Source organism: Ruditapes philippinarum, unplaced genomic scaffold, assembly GCF_026571515.1.
Source record: "Ruditapes philippinarum isolate M1 unplaced genomic scaffold, ASM2657151v2 ctg231_1_1_1_1, whole genome shotgun sequence".
NCBI classification, from domain to species: domain Eukaryota; kingdom Metazoa; phylum Mollusca; class Bivalvia; order Venerida; family Veneridae; genus Ruditapes; species Ruditapes philippinarum.
In genome coordinates, this window is record NW_026863152.1 from 2,604 (window position 1) to 22,675 (window position 20,072).

At 33.8% G+C, this 20,072-nt stretch overlaps 1 protein-coding gene and 1 long non-coding RNA gene across 3 annotated transcripts; both read left to right on the plus strand.

Annotated features, from left to right (window-relative positions):
* Positions 1-371: 371 nt before the first annotated feature.
* LOC132721279 (lysine-specific demethylase 6A-like) lies at positions 372-18,030 on the plus strand (the record flags this gene model as incomplete). 2 transcript variants are annotated; one of them, XM_060705560.1, is given in 17 exon segments in its annotated part: positions 372-547; positions 1,817-1,904; positions 2,173-2,386; positions 3,116-3,220; positions 4,419-4,517; positions 5,316-6,030; positions 7,576-7,691; positions 8,479-8,578; positions 9,693-9,895; positions 10,574-10,647; positions 11,493-11,701; positions 12,117-12,231; positions 12,965-13,109; positions 13,827-14,011; positions 15,206-15,332; positions 15,818-16,000; positions 16,860-18,030. In XM_060705560.1, coding segments are annotated over 16 exon segments (2,851 nt in total), but the record flags the coding sequence as incomplete, so codon positions are not given.
* A 63-nt stretch (positions 18,031-18,093) lies between these two features.
* Positions 18,094-19,689, plus strand: LOC132721280 (uncharacterized). Its single transcript, XR_009624443.1, has 2 exons — positions 18,094-18,295; positions 18,333-19,689. It is a non-coding gene; the product is annotated as an uncharacterized LOC132721280 (long non-coding RNA).
* Positions 19,690-20,072: the final 383 nt, after the last annotated feature.

Consider the following 20,072-nt stretch of genomic DNA (forward strand, 5'->3'; position numbering starts at 1 on the left):
ATTTGTTATTTCAAGGTTTTAGCTATTTTACCATGCTTTATTCATTAATACATTTGTTATTTCAAGGTTTTAGCCATTTTACCATGCTTTATTCATTTATACAACTATTATATCAAGGTTTTAGCTATTTTACCATGCTTTATCCATTTATACAACTATTATATCAAGGTTTTAGCTATTTTACCATGCTTTATCCATTTATACAACTATTATATCAAGGTTTTAGCTATTTTGCCATTCTTTATCCATTTATACAACTATTATATCAAGGTTTTAGCTATTTTACCATGCTTTATCCATTTATATTATTATTTCTCCCAAGGTTTTAGCTATTATTAGCTTTTATCTATTTATACTATTTTGTATTTCAGGGTTCTGTATCAACAACAGAATCAGCCTATGGATGCTTTGCAGGCGTACATCTGTGCGGTGCAGCTCGATAAATCCCATTCAGCGGCGTGGACCGACCTTGGTCTGCTGTATGAAACGTGTAACCAGCCAAAAGACGCTCTTACATGCTACATCAATGCAACAAAAACTGCTAAAGGTTGGTACAGAGGCTTATTTTAATTTACATTACATCCTCTGCAGAGCAATGCACTTTTGGAGGTTTATACTCACAGTGCCTGAAAGGGTGGATGGACCCTCATTAAGCATAGAATACACACACACACAAACACCCTTTTGGTGAACAAAGATTTTCGGTTAAATTTGTTTGTATGTCTTTCTTACCATTGTTGTTGAGAGGTTATTGCTTAACAGAGATTGCAAAAATTCTTTGAAATATGTTAACTCTTGAATATTGGTGGCAAAAATGCCTTGCCTAATGGACAAGTATAGGGCTAGGCCAGCCTGCACTTCGTTTTAATTGTTTAGTGATATCAAACTCGCTTTTCGATAAATCTGGTCAGTTCTTTTTTCAATGCAGACCAGGACTAGTTCATTTTAAGAGTTCAATTTTATTCTTTAATATTATTCTCCAGAATTTCAAATGATGATGACAGTATTGGTTATCATGTATTAAATTTTTCTTTAAGTGTCACGTTTTACAACATGTGATATCTGTCTGCCTAAATTTAGTGCAGCGTTTTATTAAGAAAATATCATTTCTTAAATGATTTTTCTAACTGAAACACACGTGTTCTCTTGACGATTCTTGTTCTTATGGAAATGTGATCTTGCTGACATACAGGTTTTCCTTTATTAAGTTTCTAATGGAAATTTTTTATTTTTTAGTGGTCTGATACCTACCACTATAATTTGAAAAAAGAGAAACTACATTTTTATGCTGGTTTCTGTTCAGTTAAAAGTTCACAACATTAACCCTTACCCGCTAAATATCTTAAATGGACTCGTCCATCTTTCAATCTGGGTCAGACCATTCAACATATTTAGGGAAAATTTCAAAGTATTTACTGATTGAATAGTGAGAACAGCACAGATCAAGATCAGACGACACGGACATGTAAGCTGACCTTGGTCTGCATTGGTTGCATGGTTTCTTTACATGTAGCTGCCAGAAGGGTTTATATATTTGTACAAGACATACAAATTTTTGTGTTACATGTACATGGCATGGCTCTATTTATTTGTGTTTACTAATTTTAGTGGCAATTTTTGTGATAAAAATAATAATAATTAATTTATTAATGAATCTATCTCTGAAGGCAAAATGAGGATTTTCAACCAAATGGTCTAATACAGTCAATCTGAAGCACTGAAGCACTCTAACAATCCCACAGTTAGTATAATGTTAACAATTTTATATTCTGTATTTCACACTAATATTATTGTTAACTGTATTTTGTTTTTTCAGGAGGAATAGTAAATCCAACTTTGAATGGAAAAATAAAGTTTTTGCAGCAACATCTCTCCAAAATACCCATGCAACATCTACAAAACAAGTAAGTAGTCACTTAAATACTAAAAAAACTTAATTTCACTTTCAGCTAGCTTGTTTTGATGACATCAACTGTGATGTCATATTTCATGTTTTTGCATGTGCTTGCTTATGTTCAGCAGGCCGATTATGATCATGACTTTTTTTTTGGCCACGGGCTGCAAACTCGTATTTAGTCATTTAACTCATAACCAGCCGAGATCATGGTTTAACTTTGTTAGTATTATAAGTAACAAGTACATTAATACCTAACTCTATCTTTGAAATTCCAGGCCAAAGACATTACCCAGTATAGAAGAGGCTTGGGCCCTTCCTATACCTGCCGAACTTACATCTAGACAAGGCTCAGGGACACCACACACAGTACAGAAATCACCTTTGATGCCACAATCGGGTGGGGCAAGTCCGTCTCCAGGACAACAGAACTTTGCCGGTCAAGGTCCAATGCTTGATGACAAGAAGAAAAAAATGCAACCTCGGAAAAGGGTAAGTTTTGAAACTATATATTTGTGTCGCGTCACAGCAAAACCAACATAATGGGTTTGCGACCAGCATGGATCCAGACCAGCCTGCGCATCTGTGCAGTCTGATCAGGATCCATGCTGTTCGCTTTCAGACCCTATAACAAGTAGAGAAACTGATAGCGAACAGCATGGATCCATGCTGGTCGCAAACCCATTATGTTGGTTTTGTCGTGATGCGGATCATTTGTTGGAACATTACAGTAATTTCTGTGTGTAGGCATTCTTGTAGTACAACGTATATCATTTCGTGTTGATATCATTAACTTATTTAAAGTTTTAATAGATATTATGGTTTTCTCTCATAATTATAGATAAGGTAAATGTATTTTAGGTACAAATAAACATGTTGAATAAGAATTTTTAACAGAGGAGGGTTAACACTGTATGCGCTGTTTTACTGTTTCTCATTCGATTTTAAATGTTAGCTTATAATCTTCAAATATTAAGTATTCATGTATCTTGCATTTACTTCTACCCATGTTTTTTTAACTTTGGGTTCAGGGAATTCGAGGCTAAAAATGGAGTTTTCAACGTTAGGAATTGTTCTTGAGCTGTGTTAGAGTGGTTTTGTTTGGGGAGTATTCGCCAGTTTTAAAATGTTATCCGTTTAAAATCAAAGCTTAAGTAAAACTTTCAGGTTATCTTTTAATATCTGCTACCAGTTTATTTAAGGAGTATTTTCTGATTTCAGCCATCATCAGAATTGTTGGAGACGAGTCCGACATCTCAACAAGGACCTCCACAATTACTGTCACCACATCAGTTACAGATACTCCATCAGTTACAACAAAATCAGGTAACGCCTCTCACACTTATGAACCCTGAGTGGCCGAGTGATTAACATGTTAGACTAGTAATCTAAGGATTGCCGGCCACATGGTTTTAAAACCTTGTCAGGGGCAAGCAGTTGTTTCTTGAGCAAGAAACTTTACATTCATCTGTTAGTACTGGTTGGTTCCGGGAATGGATTCGAGATTGTTTCAGTTTGCTTATAGCTTCCAATACAATCGAACTAAAATAAATTTGTATAAACTAAACGCTTACAAACCCTTAACCTGCTGGGTTGTGTTTCATAGAAAGTCTTAAGTCTAAAATTTCCATTTTGACCAAAAATCAAGACAGTTTTGGGTATAAAAAAAACCCGCCTAATTTATGACTCTTATGTTAAGATTTCTTCGATTTCTAAATAGCACTGCAGGTGAACACTAACACATGGCTGATCAAAGTGTATGTCATTGTACCAATAGTTCTTCAATAAACTTTTCTCAGGAGAATGAATTTAAACAGAATGCAAGTCTTTGACTAAAGATAAAAATATTTATTGAAATGGTCTTAAGTTAGTCCTTAAGTTGGTCATAAGTCTTATGACTTATCTTACCATTAAATGCAGCCCAGAAACTTAAATAAGTAGCCTTTGTCACCAGTATAGAGCCAGGCCAGTTAGCACTTCTGTGCAGTCTGACCAGGCTGTATACTTATGGTAGCTCAATTTTAATATTTGGATCTTGAAATTCTGTAAATTAAAAAAAAAAAAAATACTGTACTAAATTGACAGCTTTACAAATCCATTAACAAGTTACGCAGATTGAAGGTTCAATGATCCATTCATTACATACTGTCAAGATATGTTAATGATATAGACTTGGTTAAAGCACTTCTAGCTTTAGTTTAGTACCCATGTAATTTTATGGAGGAAACTTATGACATTCAAACCTGTGGATCTTTGAAGTTCACTGCACAGCTTTGGTTTGTTTGGTGACTATTAATACCCTGTTAGATTTGTGTAATAGAAATGCTTGGTTATAATTTGTGAAAGTTTAATTGTGATTTATGAAAGTTCAATCATGACTTGAGAAGCAAGATCACCTCTTCCCTGATTATCATTACTATTGCCGCTGGCGCAACATGTCTACATCTTAGTGAAGGGGTGTTTGACATAGTAGGGAGATAGATTGTTAGCTTAGTTATGTAATAATCATTATTTTGTATTACAGGCGAACCTTGATCCAGCACGACGCCAGTTACTACAGGATCTACAACATCAGGTGTATTTACAACAACAGCATGCAAAAATGCAGATGCTCAATCAACAGGTAATTAATTATTGGGCGGAGTCACACTCTCACAGAATGGTCATATGACACTTTTCCAGCTTTCCTGTTGGAAGGATAAGGCCTCAGTGGCAGAGTGGTGAAGATCGTTGACTTCAAACTACTTGCCAGTCACCGCTGTGGGTTAGAATCCTGCCAGGGGCGTAAAGTGAGGAAGCTTTCCAGTTAGCTTACAGAGTGTTGGTGGTTCTACCCGGGTGCTTGATTGTGACTGAATATTGCACAAAAGGGCACTTGAGTTCTTTTTCCACCAATAAAGCTGAAAAATTGCCAAAATGACCATTACAATGTTGGTGTGAATTTAAATAAATGTAATGGACAGTCAAAAATGGAAGCTTGACAAGTCCAGCAATTCAGAAATTCATCAAGTTAAGCATTAAAGACTGATTATCTAAAATAAGTCACATAATTTAAGGGCAATATCTATTCTTACCATGATCATCAGCAAGTTTAAATGGTATAAAAATATACATTTTAAAAACTCATTTTTAAGTTGCAAAATATTTGTAAGCTTTTGAACTAATGTTTTTATATACATTCTCTTGGTAACACTTGATGTATATGAATTAAAAAAAAAATTATGGATATGGTTTAATGTTGACTTGTTAATAACGAGGGTTGACCGCAAGACTGATGTAAGTCCTTTATTTCATTTAAGTACTGCAGTTTTGCGGTCAATCCTCAAATTAAAGGAGACATGTCCAAAAAACAATTGTAAGGCACTTTTAAATATTGTTTTTGAATAGCTATTTATATCAATTATTAACTGAAATACTTTAGGGCCAGGGCCAGATGTCAGGGAACTCTACCCAATCTGCAGGGATATTTGGTGCCCAGCCCCAAGTTGGATCTCAATCCCAGCAGCCTTTCTCTCCGCTGGGAACCAGTGCCGAAATAAGGGGAAACAACCCCAACTCTCAGGGACATTTGCCATCAAACATTGAACGATTCTCACAATTTCATCCAAGCACAAGTGGGAATTTCACAAGTTCACCTTTAAAAGGACCACCATTGCCATCAGGGTTTGACCCTGGACGTTCCCAAGGTCAAATCCACGGTAACATTCCATTTCCATCAACATTGTCTCAGGGTTCTGAAGGTGATTCTAATTTATCGAAATCGCTGGATAGTGCGCATACTGTTAATGAGAAAGACATTACGGACGTACTGTCGCGGCCCGACCTGGCGTCGTCCATCGCGGAGGATTTGTTAAAACAATTTTCGCAGAGCAGTGAGCATTCTCATAGTGATATTCAATCTAGTCAGAGCAAAGTGTCAGCTGACTTGCGAACTGGTGAAAGTAGTTCTGCTGGTGTAGGGATACATTCCAGTTCATCTCAGGATTTTAATCTAAGTGCGCCGAGTATAGAAAAAATGCTGAAATTGGACAGTGAAGTCATTAAATGTGATACAGAATCGGCCAAATACGGCTCTCTTCCTAAATTAAATATACATATGTCTGGGGAACAGATTTTAAGGGCCTGTAAAGGACTTGGTAAGTTTGACTTTCCTTTCTTTAGCCACGTTTCTTATTTATATTTTTTATTTTAATTATTCAGTCTATGAAGTGTGTTTTATTTATTATAGTATATATGTTTTGATCAGGTTTTAGTTATAAGTTTGTTTGAAATTTTACCTATATTCTTGAGATTGGGAAAGTACGTTTTTACAAAACTGGTATGAGTAAAGGGTTAATGCACTTTTTTTTTGTGCATTAACAACTACAGGAGCACGTTGACACATTTAAATGGATTTAATAAGTCTGGGGGCTTGTAGATGTAAATGAACTAAAAAAAAAGCGCATTTGTGCTATTCTTGCATAAAAATAAATATATAAATAGATAATTCGAAGTTTTGTTATCCGTATTTCATGTAAGGACAAGGGCATGCTTTCCATGTGCTATTGCCTTGTCATTTGACAGTTATGTTTCCATAATAAAACTACTGGGGCTACCATTGCATAAAGCTGTTTGTACATTGTGCCATGTGTCGTTGGGCTGGTACAACTTCCTTATTCAGGTTTGAAAATGGCAAGGTTACCAAACTAGCAAGATTTGCTTTTAAAGTTCAGTGCTAATTTCTATGACTTAAAAAAGATTATTTCTTAAACCAATATGGATGTGACCAAAATATGGCTATGAAGTAGACCTAAAACCCTATTGTTCTTGGTTTTGTATTTGTGGGATATATCTATTTATTTGTTATCTAAATGTATAATATCAAAATGCTATCAGTGTCTTTTTTTTATTAAAGTCCACTATAACAAGGTCAAGTACAAAAATGATATTTGTTTTTCGAAAAAACAAATTATCACAATTGTAATTATTGTTTAAATCAGTAGCAGTAATCAGTTGTTTATATAGTTATTGATAGTGACATGTTATTGTATATCAATTTTTATCTGTTATGAGGTACATATAGGATACCACATGAGTTGCCATATGATATAAAACTTTGTTCTATATGACAACATGTGTTGCATTCTTTTAAAGTGACTCCACTCAGGTTTTTTTGACATGGTGGGACTGCAAATAATTTTTCAAGATAAATGCTCTATTTGATGTAAGTCTAGACATAAAACTTCTGTGCAATATTTCAGATCATTCACTCACTCCATTTCTCCAGAATAATTATTGTAATTATGAAAAATGACACATATATTAATTGGCTTAAGAATAACACAAAAATACAATTTTCAATTTTTTTCTGGGTATATTTCTTAATCATCTTTTGCATATCTTTCTGTATTGAGTGTCCCAGCTGATCTATGTAAGAAATTTAAATTTTATGTTTTTAAGATTTTGAACCTCAGTGGAGTTCCTTTAACCGTATGACTGTTTTTCTGATGAAATATCTAGGCTAAAATGACCGCACGATGTTATCCTGTATATGTATATTAAATACATGTGTAATATAAAGAGATACGTAAGGGTCATGTTACATGATAAAAAACAAGCTATGTCATGTGCAGTAGACAAAAAAATACAAACCAGTGATTGTGCTATTCAGTAATCTTGGTACATTTCTATTTTTATCAAAGGTAAAACTGGTATAACAACAAGTGTTCTGGGAGACAGACCTCCGCCACGCCCTCCAAGTCCACCCAGGCCACCACTCCCCAAAGATCAACTCAATCCCCCAACACCTAGTGTATATGTAAGTATTAACTGAGAAAAGCAAATATGATACATGATTTATATATATACAAACATAGGAAAGTTTTTTAATTAAAAATTTAAGAGGACTTTTTTTTCTTCAACTTTTGTGATTATATTTAAAGAACTTTTAAAATAAAAAAGATTTAAGCAGTTTAGAAAATGTCAGTTCTACCACTGTTGATTGTGTTTCAAAAGCAAAAACTAAGCTATCAAGAGTAAAATTATATGCATATATATGAAATAACAAAAGGATATCTTCATCTGATGTCAATAAACTAAATTATATAATAAATGTCATAAAGTAATCCCCTTGTGGCTGAAGGGTTGCCTTTAAAGGTTGAGGCATCAGAATTGCAGCCACCATTTATCCCTGCATGATCATAAGAGGCGACTAAATGAGTTTGAATTATTGGAGTCTATGCATCTCTTAGCTCCAACAGGTGAGGTAGTTTTGACCCCTGGTGTTGCAAATTTAGTTTTGTAACACCCAAGGTTAGCCAAAATATCATCTTTTCTGTTCTGGCTCCATATGACCTACATTGTGTTTTTGTACTGTAAAACTAAACATAAAGAAAAGTACTTCTCAGCAAAATGTAGTTCCAACATATTTCTATTTGAAATTATCATACAATATTGCATGGTGTTTGTATTCAGTAATTCACTAATCACTGAGGCTTATGGCCATCATAAATACATATCTGAACATTTGAATTTGAACTATGCAATACTAATATGCAAAATAATTTATCTATTTCCTTAACATTTCTGATATTATATTTTTCTAGCTGGAATTTAAGAAGGACGCCTTCTCTCCAGAACTTCAGCAGTATTGTCAGTCCCAACCAGTGGTGGTCATCCGAGGTATGGCGGGAGCACTGAAACTGGGTAAGTTGGTTTGTCTTTTCCTCTAGACGAGTCTGATGTAGACTTCAAACTACTTGTCCCTCATCGCTGTGGGTTCGAATTTGGACAGGGACTTTGGATTGTTACATGTGAGGAAGCTATGCAGCTAGCCTATAGATGTCAGTGGTTCTGCTCAGTTGCCTGTTGGTGCCTGAAATAATGAACGGAAAGGCATATGAAGTCTTCCTTTACCACTTAAGCTGGAAAGTCGCTATGTTACCTATACTGTATTGGTGCAAAGTAAAACCAAACCAAAACAATAAAAAATAAAACACAGGTCTGATCTAATAAGCATGAAACTCCGTTTTTCCCAGATTGATATATCAAAATTCTCAAATTTGGCTGCAATTACAACCCTTATTTTCTTCAGTTTACTCTATGCAATTTTCAGTTTTGATAACAAAAATTTTATAAGTTTGGTCACTTAAAAATTCATTATTTGGATGACAAAATAATTTCACAGTTGTGACAACATGGAACAGTTCACATAGAATATAAGTTATTGTAAAATGTCCAGCTTAGAGATGATCACTGAGACATAAGTAGATAACTCTGTTCTCTTTAAAACCTAAATGGATCAACAGTTGTCTTTCTTACTCTGAACATGACATTAAACATTAAACATAATTCAGTATGGCTTCATTTAATTATTTGGAGATGCCTGTTGTTTCTGTCAACCTTTCATGGGATGATTGTCCTTTCTCAAGCCTTTTGTGCCATTATTGGCCTCATAAGGTAGAAAAATGACTTGTAAATCAATTATAAATCTAAATAAACAACTTGTTTTCTCAAAGATAAGTAGAATTTGATTTTCAAGGAATTTACCATATAGGGAAGCCTTTGGTGAAGTAGAAATTGATTTTCAAGCAACTTAGCTTATAGGGAAACCTTTGGTGACAGTTTTGCTACTTTGTGAAAGTTGTCGAGATTTTTTAATTATAACTATTATATTAACATCTAAGTTCAGGAAGTAATCTACGTGTAGTTGGTGTTTTAATCTTCTTTTCGGTAGCTGTGCAAAAGATTTTGTAACCTGTATTTATACACCCTGTCAACATTTTGATCAGTTATTAATCAAATCTGTTATATTGCACAGACTTGGGGTTATTTTCCACGAAAAGTCTTGTAGAAGCCAACGCGGAACATGCCGTTGAAGTTCGCACACAGAAGATGCAAGCACCAGATGAGAACAGGGACCAGTTTGGCAATAAAGTCTGGCACTGTGACAGCACTCGGAACCACACGTCTATAGCCAAATATGCCCAGTACCAGGCAGCCAGTTTTCAGGAATCATTAAGGGTAGGTGCTATTGGTATTATAATCCAGTAAAACTAGGTTATAGCGAACTTGTCTGGACCATGACATTTTTGTACACTGTATCCAAAGTTTCTTATAACCAATATCTGGAATGATTTTCATGAGATAAACAACCAATTATTAGCAAACATAACTATGGTATATATATATTAAACAGCTTATTACATGCACCACAATCTGAAAGTTGTTATTCATTCTGAATATCATAATGCATGTATTTTGTTGGTCAAAAATAAATTTAATGTGTGATATACATGTACATGTGTTTGAATCAACTTGTTACCTTCGGCCTCTGTTGCTGAGTGATTATGGTCCATGGCTTCTAATTACTTCTTCCTCATGGTTGTGGGTTGAAATCCTATCAGGGACATATTATTTTATGTAAGGAAGCTACCCAGCTAAGTTTGAGCGGGGTTTGCAATACTACTCAAATACCCTCTTGTAATGAAATAATGCACTGAGTGACACTTAAGCATTCCTTCACAAAGCAGGAAAGTTGACATATTGACTTGCTGGCTGGAGTTTTTGCGTCTTTTTCAATCTTTCCATATGATTATAGACATTTCTGTGTAGTTTTTGTTACATTAAAATTTTCGATTACTTTAAAAAATAAAAAAGTGTTTATTTTAATCTTGATTAATGAAATTTTTGTATTTCCAGGAAGAACAAGAAAAGGCTAAAGGAATATTTAAAGAATCTGACAGTGATTCCAACTCATCTATATCATCTAAACTGTAAGTTCATTTACAAAATTTCTAAATATTCTTTATATAAATGTGCAAGGCTAGCATCTTTAAAGATATACTATGCTCATACTACAGTAAATTTTTTTTTTTCAACAAAAGTATTGAAATGTATAAATTTCTTACTGAATATTTCTAATTTGAATAACAGAATGAATAAACTATGTATGTATCAAATAGGGCTGGGGCGAGTATCCGAGTACTGGATAATCACGAATCAAAGTGAAAAATCGAGTTTGAATATTCGTAAGCCCAGAGATCGGGGATCGCGATCTATTTTTTTTTATATACATTTACTGTTTCTCACACTCTTAAAATCGAGAAAAATACGATTTGAGTATAAATTATGTGAAGTTTACCTGAATACAATTTGCCGGTTAAAGACCATGTACCATGATGATGAGCTAGGAAGTAATTGGTTTCAAAAAACAAAACAAAAATACTCACCCAAAGAATAAAAACATAAACCTAGTTTATAAATTTATATATTTAATGTAAGTATTGTTTTTTTTAAAAATAAACATGTTTTTTATAACTAATGTACATGTTTTTATGGGTGTCTTGATAACGAAAGATTTGTGGTTCGATTTGTGAATCGTAAGTGCTGAATCGTGGTTCGGATCGGATCGTCACTTATCCGACGATCCACACCCCTAGTATCAAATTTGAGCATAGTATCTCTTTGACCAGCTGAAACAGTAAATGGTTAGCCTGCAGTCATCTTTTAGCTGACAAACTTCAATGTAATATCCCCAATATTGTAAATAATCAGTTCTAAAACTGGAATTAGACAATTCAGTAGATTAAAAGTTTACACCAGTTCTATTTTATTGCAGTCGTAAGAAGCCAAAAATGATAAAGTTTGGAACAAACGTGGATCTGTCCGATCATAAGAAATGGGAAGTACAACTGAAAGAGTTGGCAAAGTTACCGGCGTTTTGCCGTCTTGTGTCAGGAAGTAATTTACTCAGTCACATCGGGCACACAATCCTTGGTATGAATACCGTACAGCTTTATATGAAGGTCCCAGGATCCAGAACTCCAGGTGATTATTCTATTTGTTTTAATTGTAAACTTTCTGTCTAAATAGGGACGCAACTTTTAACATAATGTCTAAATATGGACAGCAACTTTTAACTTTTTGTCTATATAGTAACACAAGTGTTAACTTTTTGTCAAAATAACAACCTTTTGTCCGAATGTTATTTTTTTGTCAGAAATTTTACTAATCTTTAAACATTTTTGCCTGAATGTTGACACAACAGTTAACTTTTTGTCTAAATGTTAGCATAACTGTTAAGAATTTGTCTGAATATTGATTTTTGACTAAATATGGTCACAATATGTCACAACTGTATCAACTGTGCACTATAAGACCTTGGTGATAGATATAGTAAAGTACAGTGTATAATATTTATTATGACTGAAATAATTAACATTTTGTTTTTTTTTATATCTAGGTCATCAAGAGAATAATAGTTTCTGCTCTGTGAATATTAACATCGGTCCAGGTGACACGGAATGGTTCGGTGTACCGGAACAGTACTGGGGCGTTATTCACAACATGTGTGAAAGGTGAGAACATTTACATTATTTTTTGATAGGAAAATGTGATAAGTAGTTGGAATTAAACGAAACAGGATTTTTGAGCTGGCACAGTTTTCCATTAGTAAGACTTTCCATTAGTAAGACTATCTGAATACAATGCCAATGAAAGTACAATCAGGATTTTAATTTTCATCTGAGGCAACAGATGTGCCAATGATTTAGCCCTATTTGGCCATGGGTCCAAAAAAAGAAGATATTTGGGTTTGGATCTACAGGCTGAAAGTACAACCGATTTTAATAACATTTGAACTGATGAAATGGATCGCTGATCTGTTAATAATGAAAATCCTATCAATCCCCTTCTACCTACAACATAAAATGCTTACTTTCCAAAGTGAAATTTAAAATGAGGTCCTAAAAAGTGTGTGCTATTCACGATGTATGTTAGAGAAAAAAACAAACACAGTTGTTCTTTCTTGAATGGAGTAATTTTTCTATCAGTAACACTATCCTCCAAAAAATAATGTTATTTATGTTTTCTGAAGCAACTGGGCGATATGGGCTTTTGATTTTCAACTATGAATTATTAATATCATACAGATTGTTTCTCAATTAAAAGCTTGAATTACTTGTAAGATTTTTTTTTTTTGATGAGCAGGAAATATGTTTCGTGCCTTTCCTTGTTTACTGTAAACATAAAGAAACACCCCATGTTTATGATAAATCATGACTATATTGTATTTACCTTTATATCATGTAGGAACGGAGTTGACTATTTATCCGGCTCTTGGTGGCCAGTACTGGAAGACTTGTACGAGGAGGATGTACCAGTGTACCGGTTTATACAGAAACCCGGAGATCTTGTCTGGGTCGGCACTGGTTGCGTGCATTGGGTACAAGCTATTGTAAGTAATAGCCTACTGCAAGGCTTTGTTTGTATTTATCTTTTTTTATTCAAACTTATAACATTGTGTTTCAAAGTTTGCGCCCATTACCACCATGCAATGGATCTCCCTTCTGTCATAGTTCCCTTGTGGCTGAGGGGTTGCCTTCACTGGTTGTGGCATCAGAATTGCAGCCACCATTTATCCCTTTGTGATTGTAAGAGGCGACTGAATTAGCTCCAGCATGTGAGGTAGGTTTGAACCTCTTGTGTCGCTTTTAAGACTGTAACACCCAAGGTTAGTCAAAATCACCTTTCATGTTTTGTCGATATATGACCTTAACTGTGTTGGTATTGCTATTAACAAACAAGATTTTACTTGTATTCATATATCATCAGTAATTACCTTGATATCATAAGTACTTTGATATTAGTGTGAATTATGTTCTGTAAAATTCACTTACTTTCATGTGCATCATATTTTGGGGTACATTCAAACAGGACATTTTTGTGGGTTCTTAGATTCATAAAATGTCTGTTTTGCAAAAACAATGAAATGTAAATATTGTTATGCAAATAATCTTACAGCAGAAAAAATAAATTTCATTGGACGTTAAATTCATCGATTGGCGTATATACGAAAACAACAAAAGTGTGTGCCCCACAAATAATGATTTTTCAGTATGGTTTTTGGCGTACGTATATAGAAGATGTTTGCATTTTGTGATTTATTTTACAGGGTTGGTGTAACAACATAGCATGGAATGTTGGACCAATGACAGCGCGGCAGATCCAGTCCGGTCTAGAGAGATACGAGTTTAACAAATTACAGAACTACAAATCTATAGTCCCGATGCTTCACCTTGTCTGGAGCATCGCAAAAAATATCAAAACTTCCGACCAGAAGATGTTTGAAACCATCAAGTACGTAATATCGCATACTTTACCTTTAGTCTGTTAGATTTATAAAATAGACTTGTCCAGTTTCCATTTTTGGAAAAATTCATTTTCAATATTACTGGTTATGACAGCTAAACAATTTGGGTTCTAGCAGATTAAAGCTGCGCTGCATGGCTACTGATGAGCCAAAATATATCAAGAAAATCAAAGTTGGGGAAAAACATATAAAGTTTGTAAGAAAAGTAAAATAATTTAAGATTCTATTAATGATTTATATCTTGTGTGCGATTTATGACTTATTTTGCAGTATTTTCACTATATTTCTACCACACTTCTAGCACTGTAAGAGCAATTTTAAGATTTTTTGACCTCTTTTTGGTAATTTACGTGGATTGTAAGTGCCATCTGCAATGTATTAATTACTTTCTTTTTTCACAATATTTTACTTTTAAATACGTTTTCAAAATTTTCATGAAAATTAGGATGAATCTTGAGGCATAATCCTTAAATGGTTAATACCAAAACATTTTTGTCACATTGTTCAACTGGTCAAGAAAATAATGAATTCAACATTTCTTGCTATTTTTTCATAATCAATTATCTTTTTGTTTACAATTTAAAAAAAAGAAGAAAAAAAAGAATGCAATATGCAAACAGTTACGACTGAGTTATTTTTAGTATTTTGATCAAGAATATAGTTTATTTCCTAGTTTCCAATTAATATTTACCAAGTTTTAGTATAACTTTGAGCACCTCTGAGATTTGGCTCTTGTCTGCTTTTCACAAGTTACTTCCCTTTAATTAGAAATGTGAAACATGATTTACAAATGTTATCACAAAAAGCCCTTAAGTCTTTAAAACATCAATTTCTTTTATCTTTTTTTTCTGGCATAGACAATAGTTATATATTTAAATATCCTGCTTTAGATATTTAGTTTAAACATGTTTATTTCAATATTTCACATATTTTACATTTTATATGTATATAATTATTACATGAAATTGAAAGGGATTAGAACAAAAGAAGACATATAGTTCCTCTCCCTGGATAACAAATGATATTTACACAATCATATATAGCAGGATAGCTATTTCATTTAAATTATAAAGTTAGAATATTGCAAGATTTAGCTGTCACAGTCACATTTTCCAGTGGAAAGAAATACCACAATCAACCATTTTTTACAAAAAAATCACTGCTTGTTTTTGTATTTGCAGAACTACACTGTTGAATTCACTACGGCAAGTTCAATTGACGATGGATTTTGTAGAAGCGATGGGTCACGAGATAAAGTGGCATGGCCGCGTGGAGGGAGAGGCTGCTCATTATTGTAATGTTTGTGAGGTACGTTATTAATCATTCTTGACGAACTTTCAAAAAAATTTCCAAAAAAAAATTTCAATAAGAACTGGCAAAACAGTTGAAACAAAATAAGATTAAAAACTTGATTTTAGCAGATTGTTGTTTAAGGGCCATCCTACTATCCTGTGCATCAGTGAAATGCTTTTCACTCAAATTGGGCTAAGGATGGCTGAAAAATGCAATTTTTAATTTATTTCCAAGTATGTTTCTTATTTATTTTTTTGTTAAGTGCCCAGTTGATAAAATAAGACGTTATGTTTTTAAGCTTTTAGAGCTCAATGATGTTCCTTTAAAGTACAAAAATTAAGCTGCCAAAAGTATAAAGCCTGGTCAGAGTGCACAGAAGTGCCGGCTGGTCTGGCTGTATACCGGTGACAAATGCTAGTCACTTTGAGTTCCGGCAGGTTACGGGTTAATCCTCTTGTTTAGTTTAAATACCATTCTATAAATAAACAATCTCGTTACAGGTGGAAGTATTTAACATCTTATTCGTGAAGGAACAGGATAACAAGTTTGTTGTGCACTGTCAGGACTGTGCGAAGAAAATCCACCCGCGACTAGAAGGTTTTGTCGTACTTAATCAGTATCGTATAGAAGATCTCATCAACATATATGACAATTACTCGCCAAGATCACCAGTAAGCTAGCTTGTATGTCCTTTCTTTCTACATATATTATATGACTTAATAATTTATTATATATATTGATTATAAGATCTTGTAAACATTTTTTTATAAAATAATGGGATTCTTAACAGAACGCCCCAAACAGCAAATTTGAAAATGATGCAGGCTCCGATCTAGCGTTCGCTGGTTTTATCGTAGGGTGTGGCGAAAGTTAACCATGATAACTGATTTTGAATATTGAGTTATCTCTCAATGAAAAAAAAAAAAAGTATGTGATATTAGTTGTTGGTCTGTTGCAGAGAAATTGGTAACCAAACCACTTGCCCCTCACCACTGTGGGTTTAAATTTTGACAGACTTTGGATTTGTTTTATGTAAGGAAGCTATCCAGCTAGCTTACAGAACGTCAGTGGTTCTACCACATTCCAGATTGTGCCTGAAATAATGCACGGAAGGGTATCTGAGGTCTTCCTCCACCAGTAAAGCTGGAACGTCGCGATATGACCTATACTGTGTCGATGGATGTGACGTAAAACCCAAAACAAACAAACAAAAAATAATGCACGAAAGGGCTTCCGGACTCTTCCTCCACCAGTAAAGCTGGAAAGTCGCCATATGACATCTTTTGTGTTGGTGTGATGTAAAACTCAACCAAAAAAACAAAAATGTTTATTGTTGTACATGAACACTATGAACAAAACAATCAAAATTACAACAGAAAATAACGCACACAAAAAAACAACAACAAAAAATATTGTGTTCAAGTTTAAAGTATAGAATCACTTTGTAACGATGACCTGCGGATTTGTTTTCTAGCTCAAGCAGTCTCCAAACTTTGCGGTACAATGTAAAAAATATGTACGATTGTTTTAATATTATTTCAGGCGCTGGCACTTTCCTGAGACTTCACTCAGCAACACACGTAATCATCATGCGATTATCATACTGGACATCGTTTTTTTTTACGAGGACATTTGACACACAGTGTAAACAGCTTGCCATCAAGAGATTATATAATAGCAACACTTTTTACATCATACATGTATAATGAGATATAAACTATATCATACATCAGCGGTTTTTATTATACTCATCGAAAAAAACAACACAATACAAATCATGAAAATAAGCACCTGTGATGGAACACTATATATTTAAGTTATTTCAGGTTTTATAGTCGGTGACATTGTATCCTGACCAGTATTCTACAGTATATGATATAATCATTGTATCTTAAGCTGCGTAATAATATATAATTATGCTCATTATATTTATACTTAGGCCAAGTAAAAAAAAAAGTTTCGTTTTTTGCGCCTCCTTTACGTACCCTATATTTATTTATGAATTGACGATTTTGGACCATTTCTTACCCTCTTTCCTAGATTTCAAAATCTGCCGTACAATATCTATTTAAAATACTATGAAAATAAAAAATTAAATTAAAAATAGAAAGAAAAAAAAAATTGTACCTTTTTGTCCCTTTTTTTGCAGGAGACAGGGAAACAAAACTCTTTTTTTTGGTGTTATCCTTGTAATGAGTGAAACACGGAAAAATGCATCGTCTGAACAGACCATTACATTAATCACAAATCAATACATCTTGAATGCTTTGTTTTTCATTAAATGTTGAATATAGAAACAATAGACATAGTCCTCATTTGTACGTATACAAAAGAATAATGATACATGTGTTTTGTGTAGTCAATATGAGGTATTGTATATTAGAAGTAGATTTATAGCTAATGTTTGATACCTTAAGTACATAGTGACTAGATGTAACAAATTATAGTCAAACCTGTTTTTTAAAGACCACCTCTGAAATTACGAATCACCCTGTGAATAAAAACCATTTGAGCCGCGTCATGACAAAACCAACATAATTGGTTTGCGACCAGCATGGATCCAGACCAGCCTGCGCATCAGCGCAGTCTGATCAGGATCCATTCTGTTCGCTTACCAGCCATATTACAAGTAGAGAAACTGATAGCGAACAGCATGGATCCTGATCAGACTGCGCGGATGCGCAGGCTGGTCTGGATCCATGCTGGTCGCAAACCCATTATGTTGGTTTTGTCATGACATGGCTCACTTCATTGATCTAAGAAATATTTATTATTTCAGCAGAGTAAAGGTTAAACTTGGGTAGTTGATTTTTATTGAACAGATGATAAAAAAGCAAATGCAGTCATGGCAATATGGTCTTTTTGTTTTGTAATTTTTGTATTTTGATTATGAAATAATCCATGTGCTGAATGTGAAAACATAGTTATGTGTGTACAAGTAGTTGAAAAACACATAGATTTCTCATAAATGATTTTAGGTGAAAACATATAGATTTATTTATAAATGATTTTTAGGTGAAACACATAGATTTATTTATAAATGATTTATTTCAATCACATAGATTCCTCATATCAATGAATGTCGTCACAACTTACAAATAGATTTCTTAAAGATGATTTAGTATAAACACATAGATTTTTCATGAATGATTTAGTAAAGAAACCCAAGCACATAGATTTGTCATGAATAATTTAGTAAAAAAAAACACCAACACATAGATTTCTCATCAGTGGTTTATTACAAACACATAGATTTCAGTGATTTAGACTAGTACCATGCTGTTATATGTTAGTGCATGTTAGATGCTACATTAAAACTATACAATCAAGGCCAAATTACAACATCAGGAGATGATGACGATGGCAGGGAAGTATTATACAACCAGCATATCATGTATACTTAATTCATACATTTATAATACTGCACGTTTGTAACATCCATTCTCATTGGATGATTGTTTACGGTATATAATCAGTATACTTGTAACATTGATTCTCATTGGATGATTTTGATGTATATTTATTAATATACTTGTAAGATTGATTCTCATTGGATGATTTTGATGAAAATTATCAGTTTGCTTGTAACATTGATTCTCATTGGATGTATATTATTAATATACTTGTTATACTAAATCTCATTGGATGATTGTGACAAATACAGTATATTATCAATATACTGATCTTGCTGAATCTTTTGAATTAATTTATTTTATTTTGAGTCAAAATACAACAATTGTGCAGTATTATAAATTGGTAATAAAGTCATTTGACAGGTAATATGGCCATGTTTGAATGATTAATTGATATTTAATCCAAGCTTATATAACATCGGGTCATATAAACTAACAACTGCCTATACAAAGCCATATAACCTGTCAAAAAAAAATCTTTACAAATAATTGCATCAATCAATTCTAACCCTAGCCCCCCCCCCCCCCCTCATCTGGGGGGGGGGTTTGGAGGGATTAGCCACGTTTTTTACCGTCCGTCTTTTGTTACAACACTGCTGGCTCAATAAGGCAGTTCTATTTCATTTTCCACAATAGTTGGAATATATCCAAAGTACAGTATTCTTTCTTATAAAAGGATTTTTACCATATAACTGTCCCAGCCTTTACTGCAGGTTCGATCATTCAAATGTCAAAGTCCCCCGATATTCTCCATGGAGTTGATTGGTGCAAAATAACATTCATTGTCCGGCTGCCATATGTACCTCAATATATAAACATCATTGATAAAGTGCTTTATCTGCTTAGTCTCCATCGCGCATACATTTAGAACATCGACCATCAGTTGTATATACGTATATATTATATCAAACAAGGGCTGATAGTTACGTAGAACCTCTGTGTAAGTCACATGACCTTCTGTGTAAGTCAAATAACCTTCTGTTTTGTTAAACTGATATATAGACCTTAATATTTAACTTACATACCTTATGAACTAAAAAAAACGCCATGGAGGGGCTCACATTTTGAAACCTTTAAACACTGACTTGTATATGGTACATGGTTTGACTCCGGTGCCAGCTCATGCCTAAATTAATGGCGCCAGATGTCTGCCTCCACCTTTAAGGCTTGGGAATAGCTATATGACATATTTTGCAGTGGTGGCAAAATCAATTGTTCGTATTGCCCGAGTTGTCCCACAGTCTGTACGGACTTGTGGAAATTTTCGAGAATTTCATATGGGCAAGTTAAGAAATGCTTTAGATAAAAACGAACAATAGAGTCAAAATCAGATTTTGCCAGC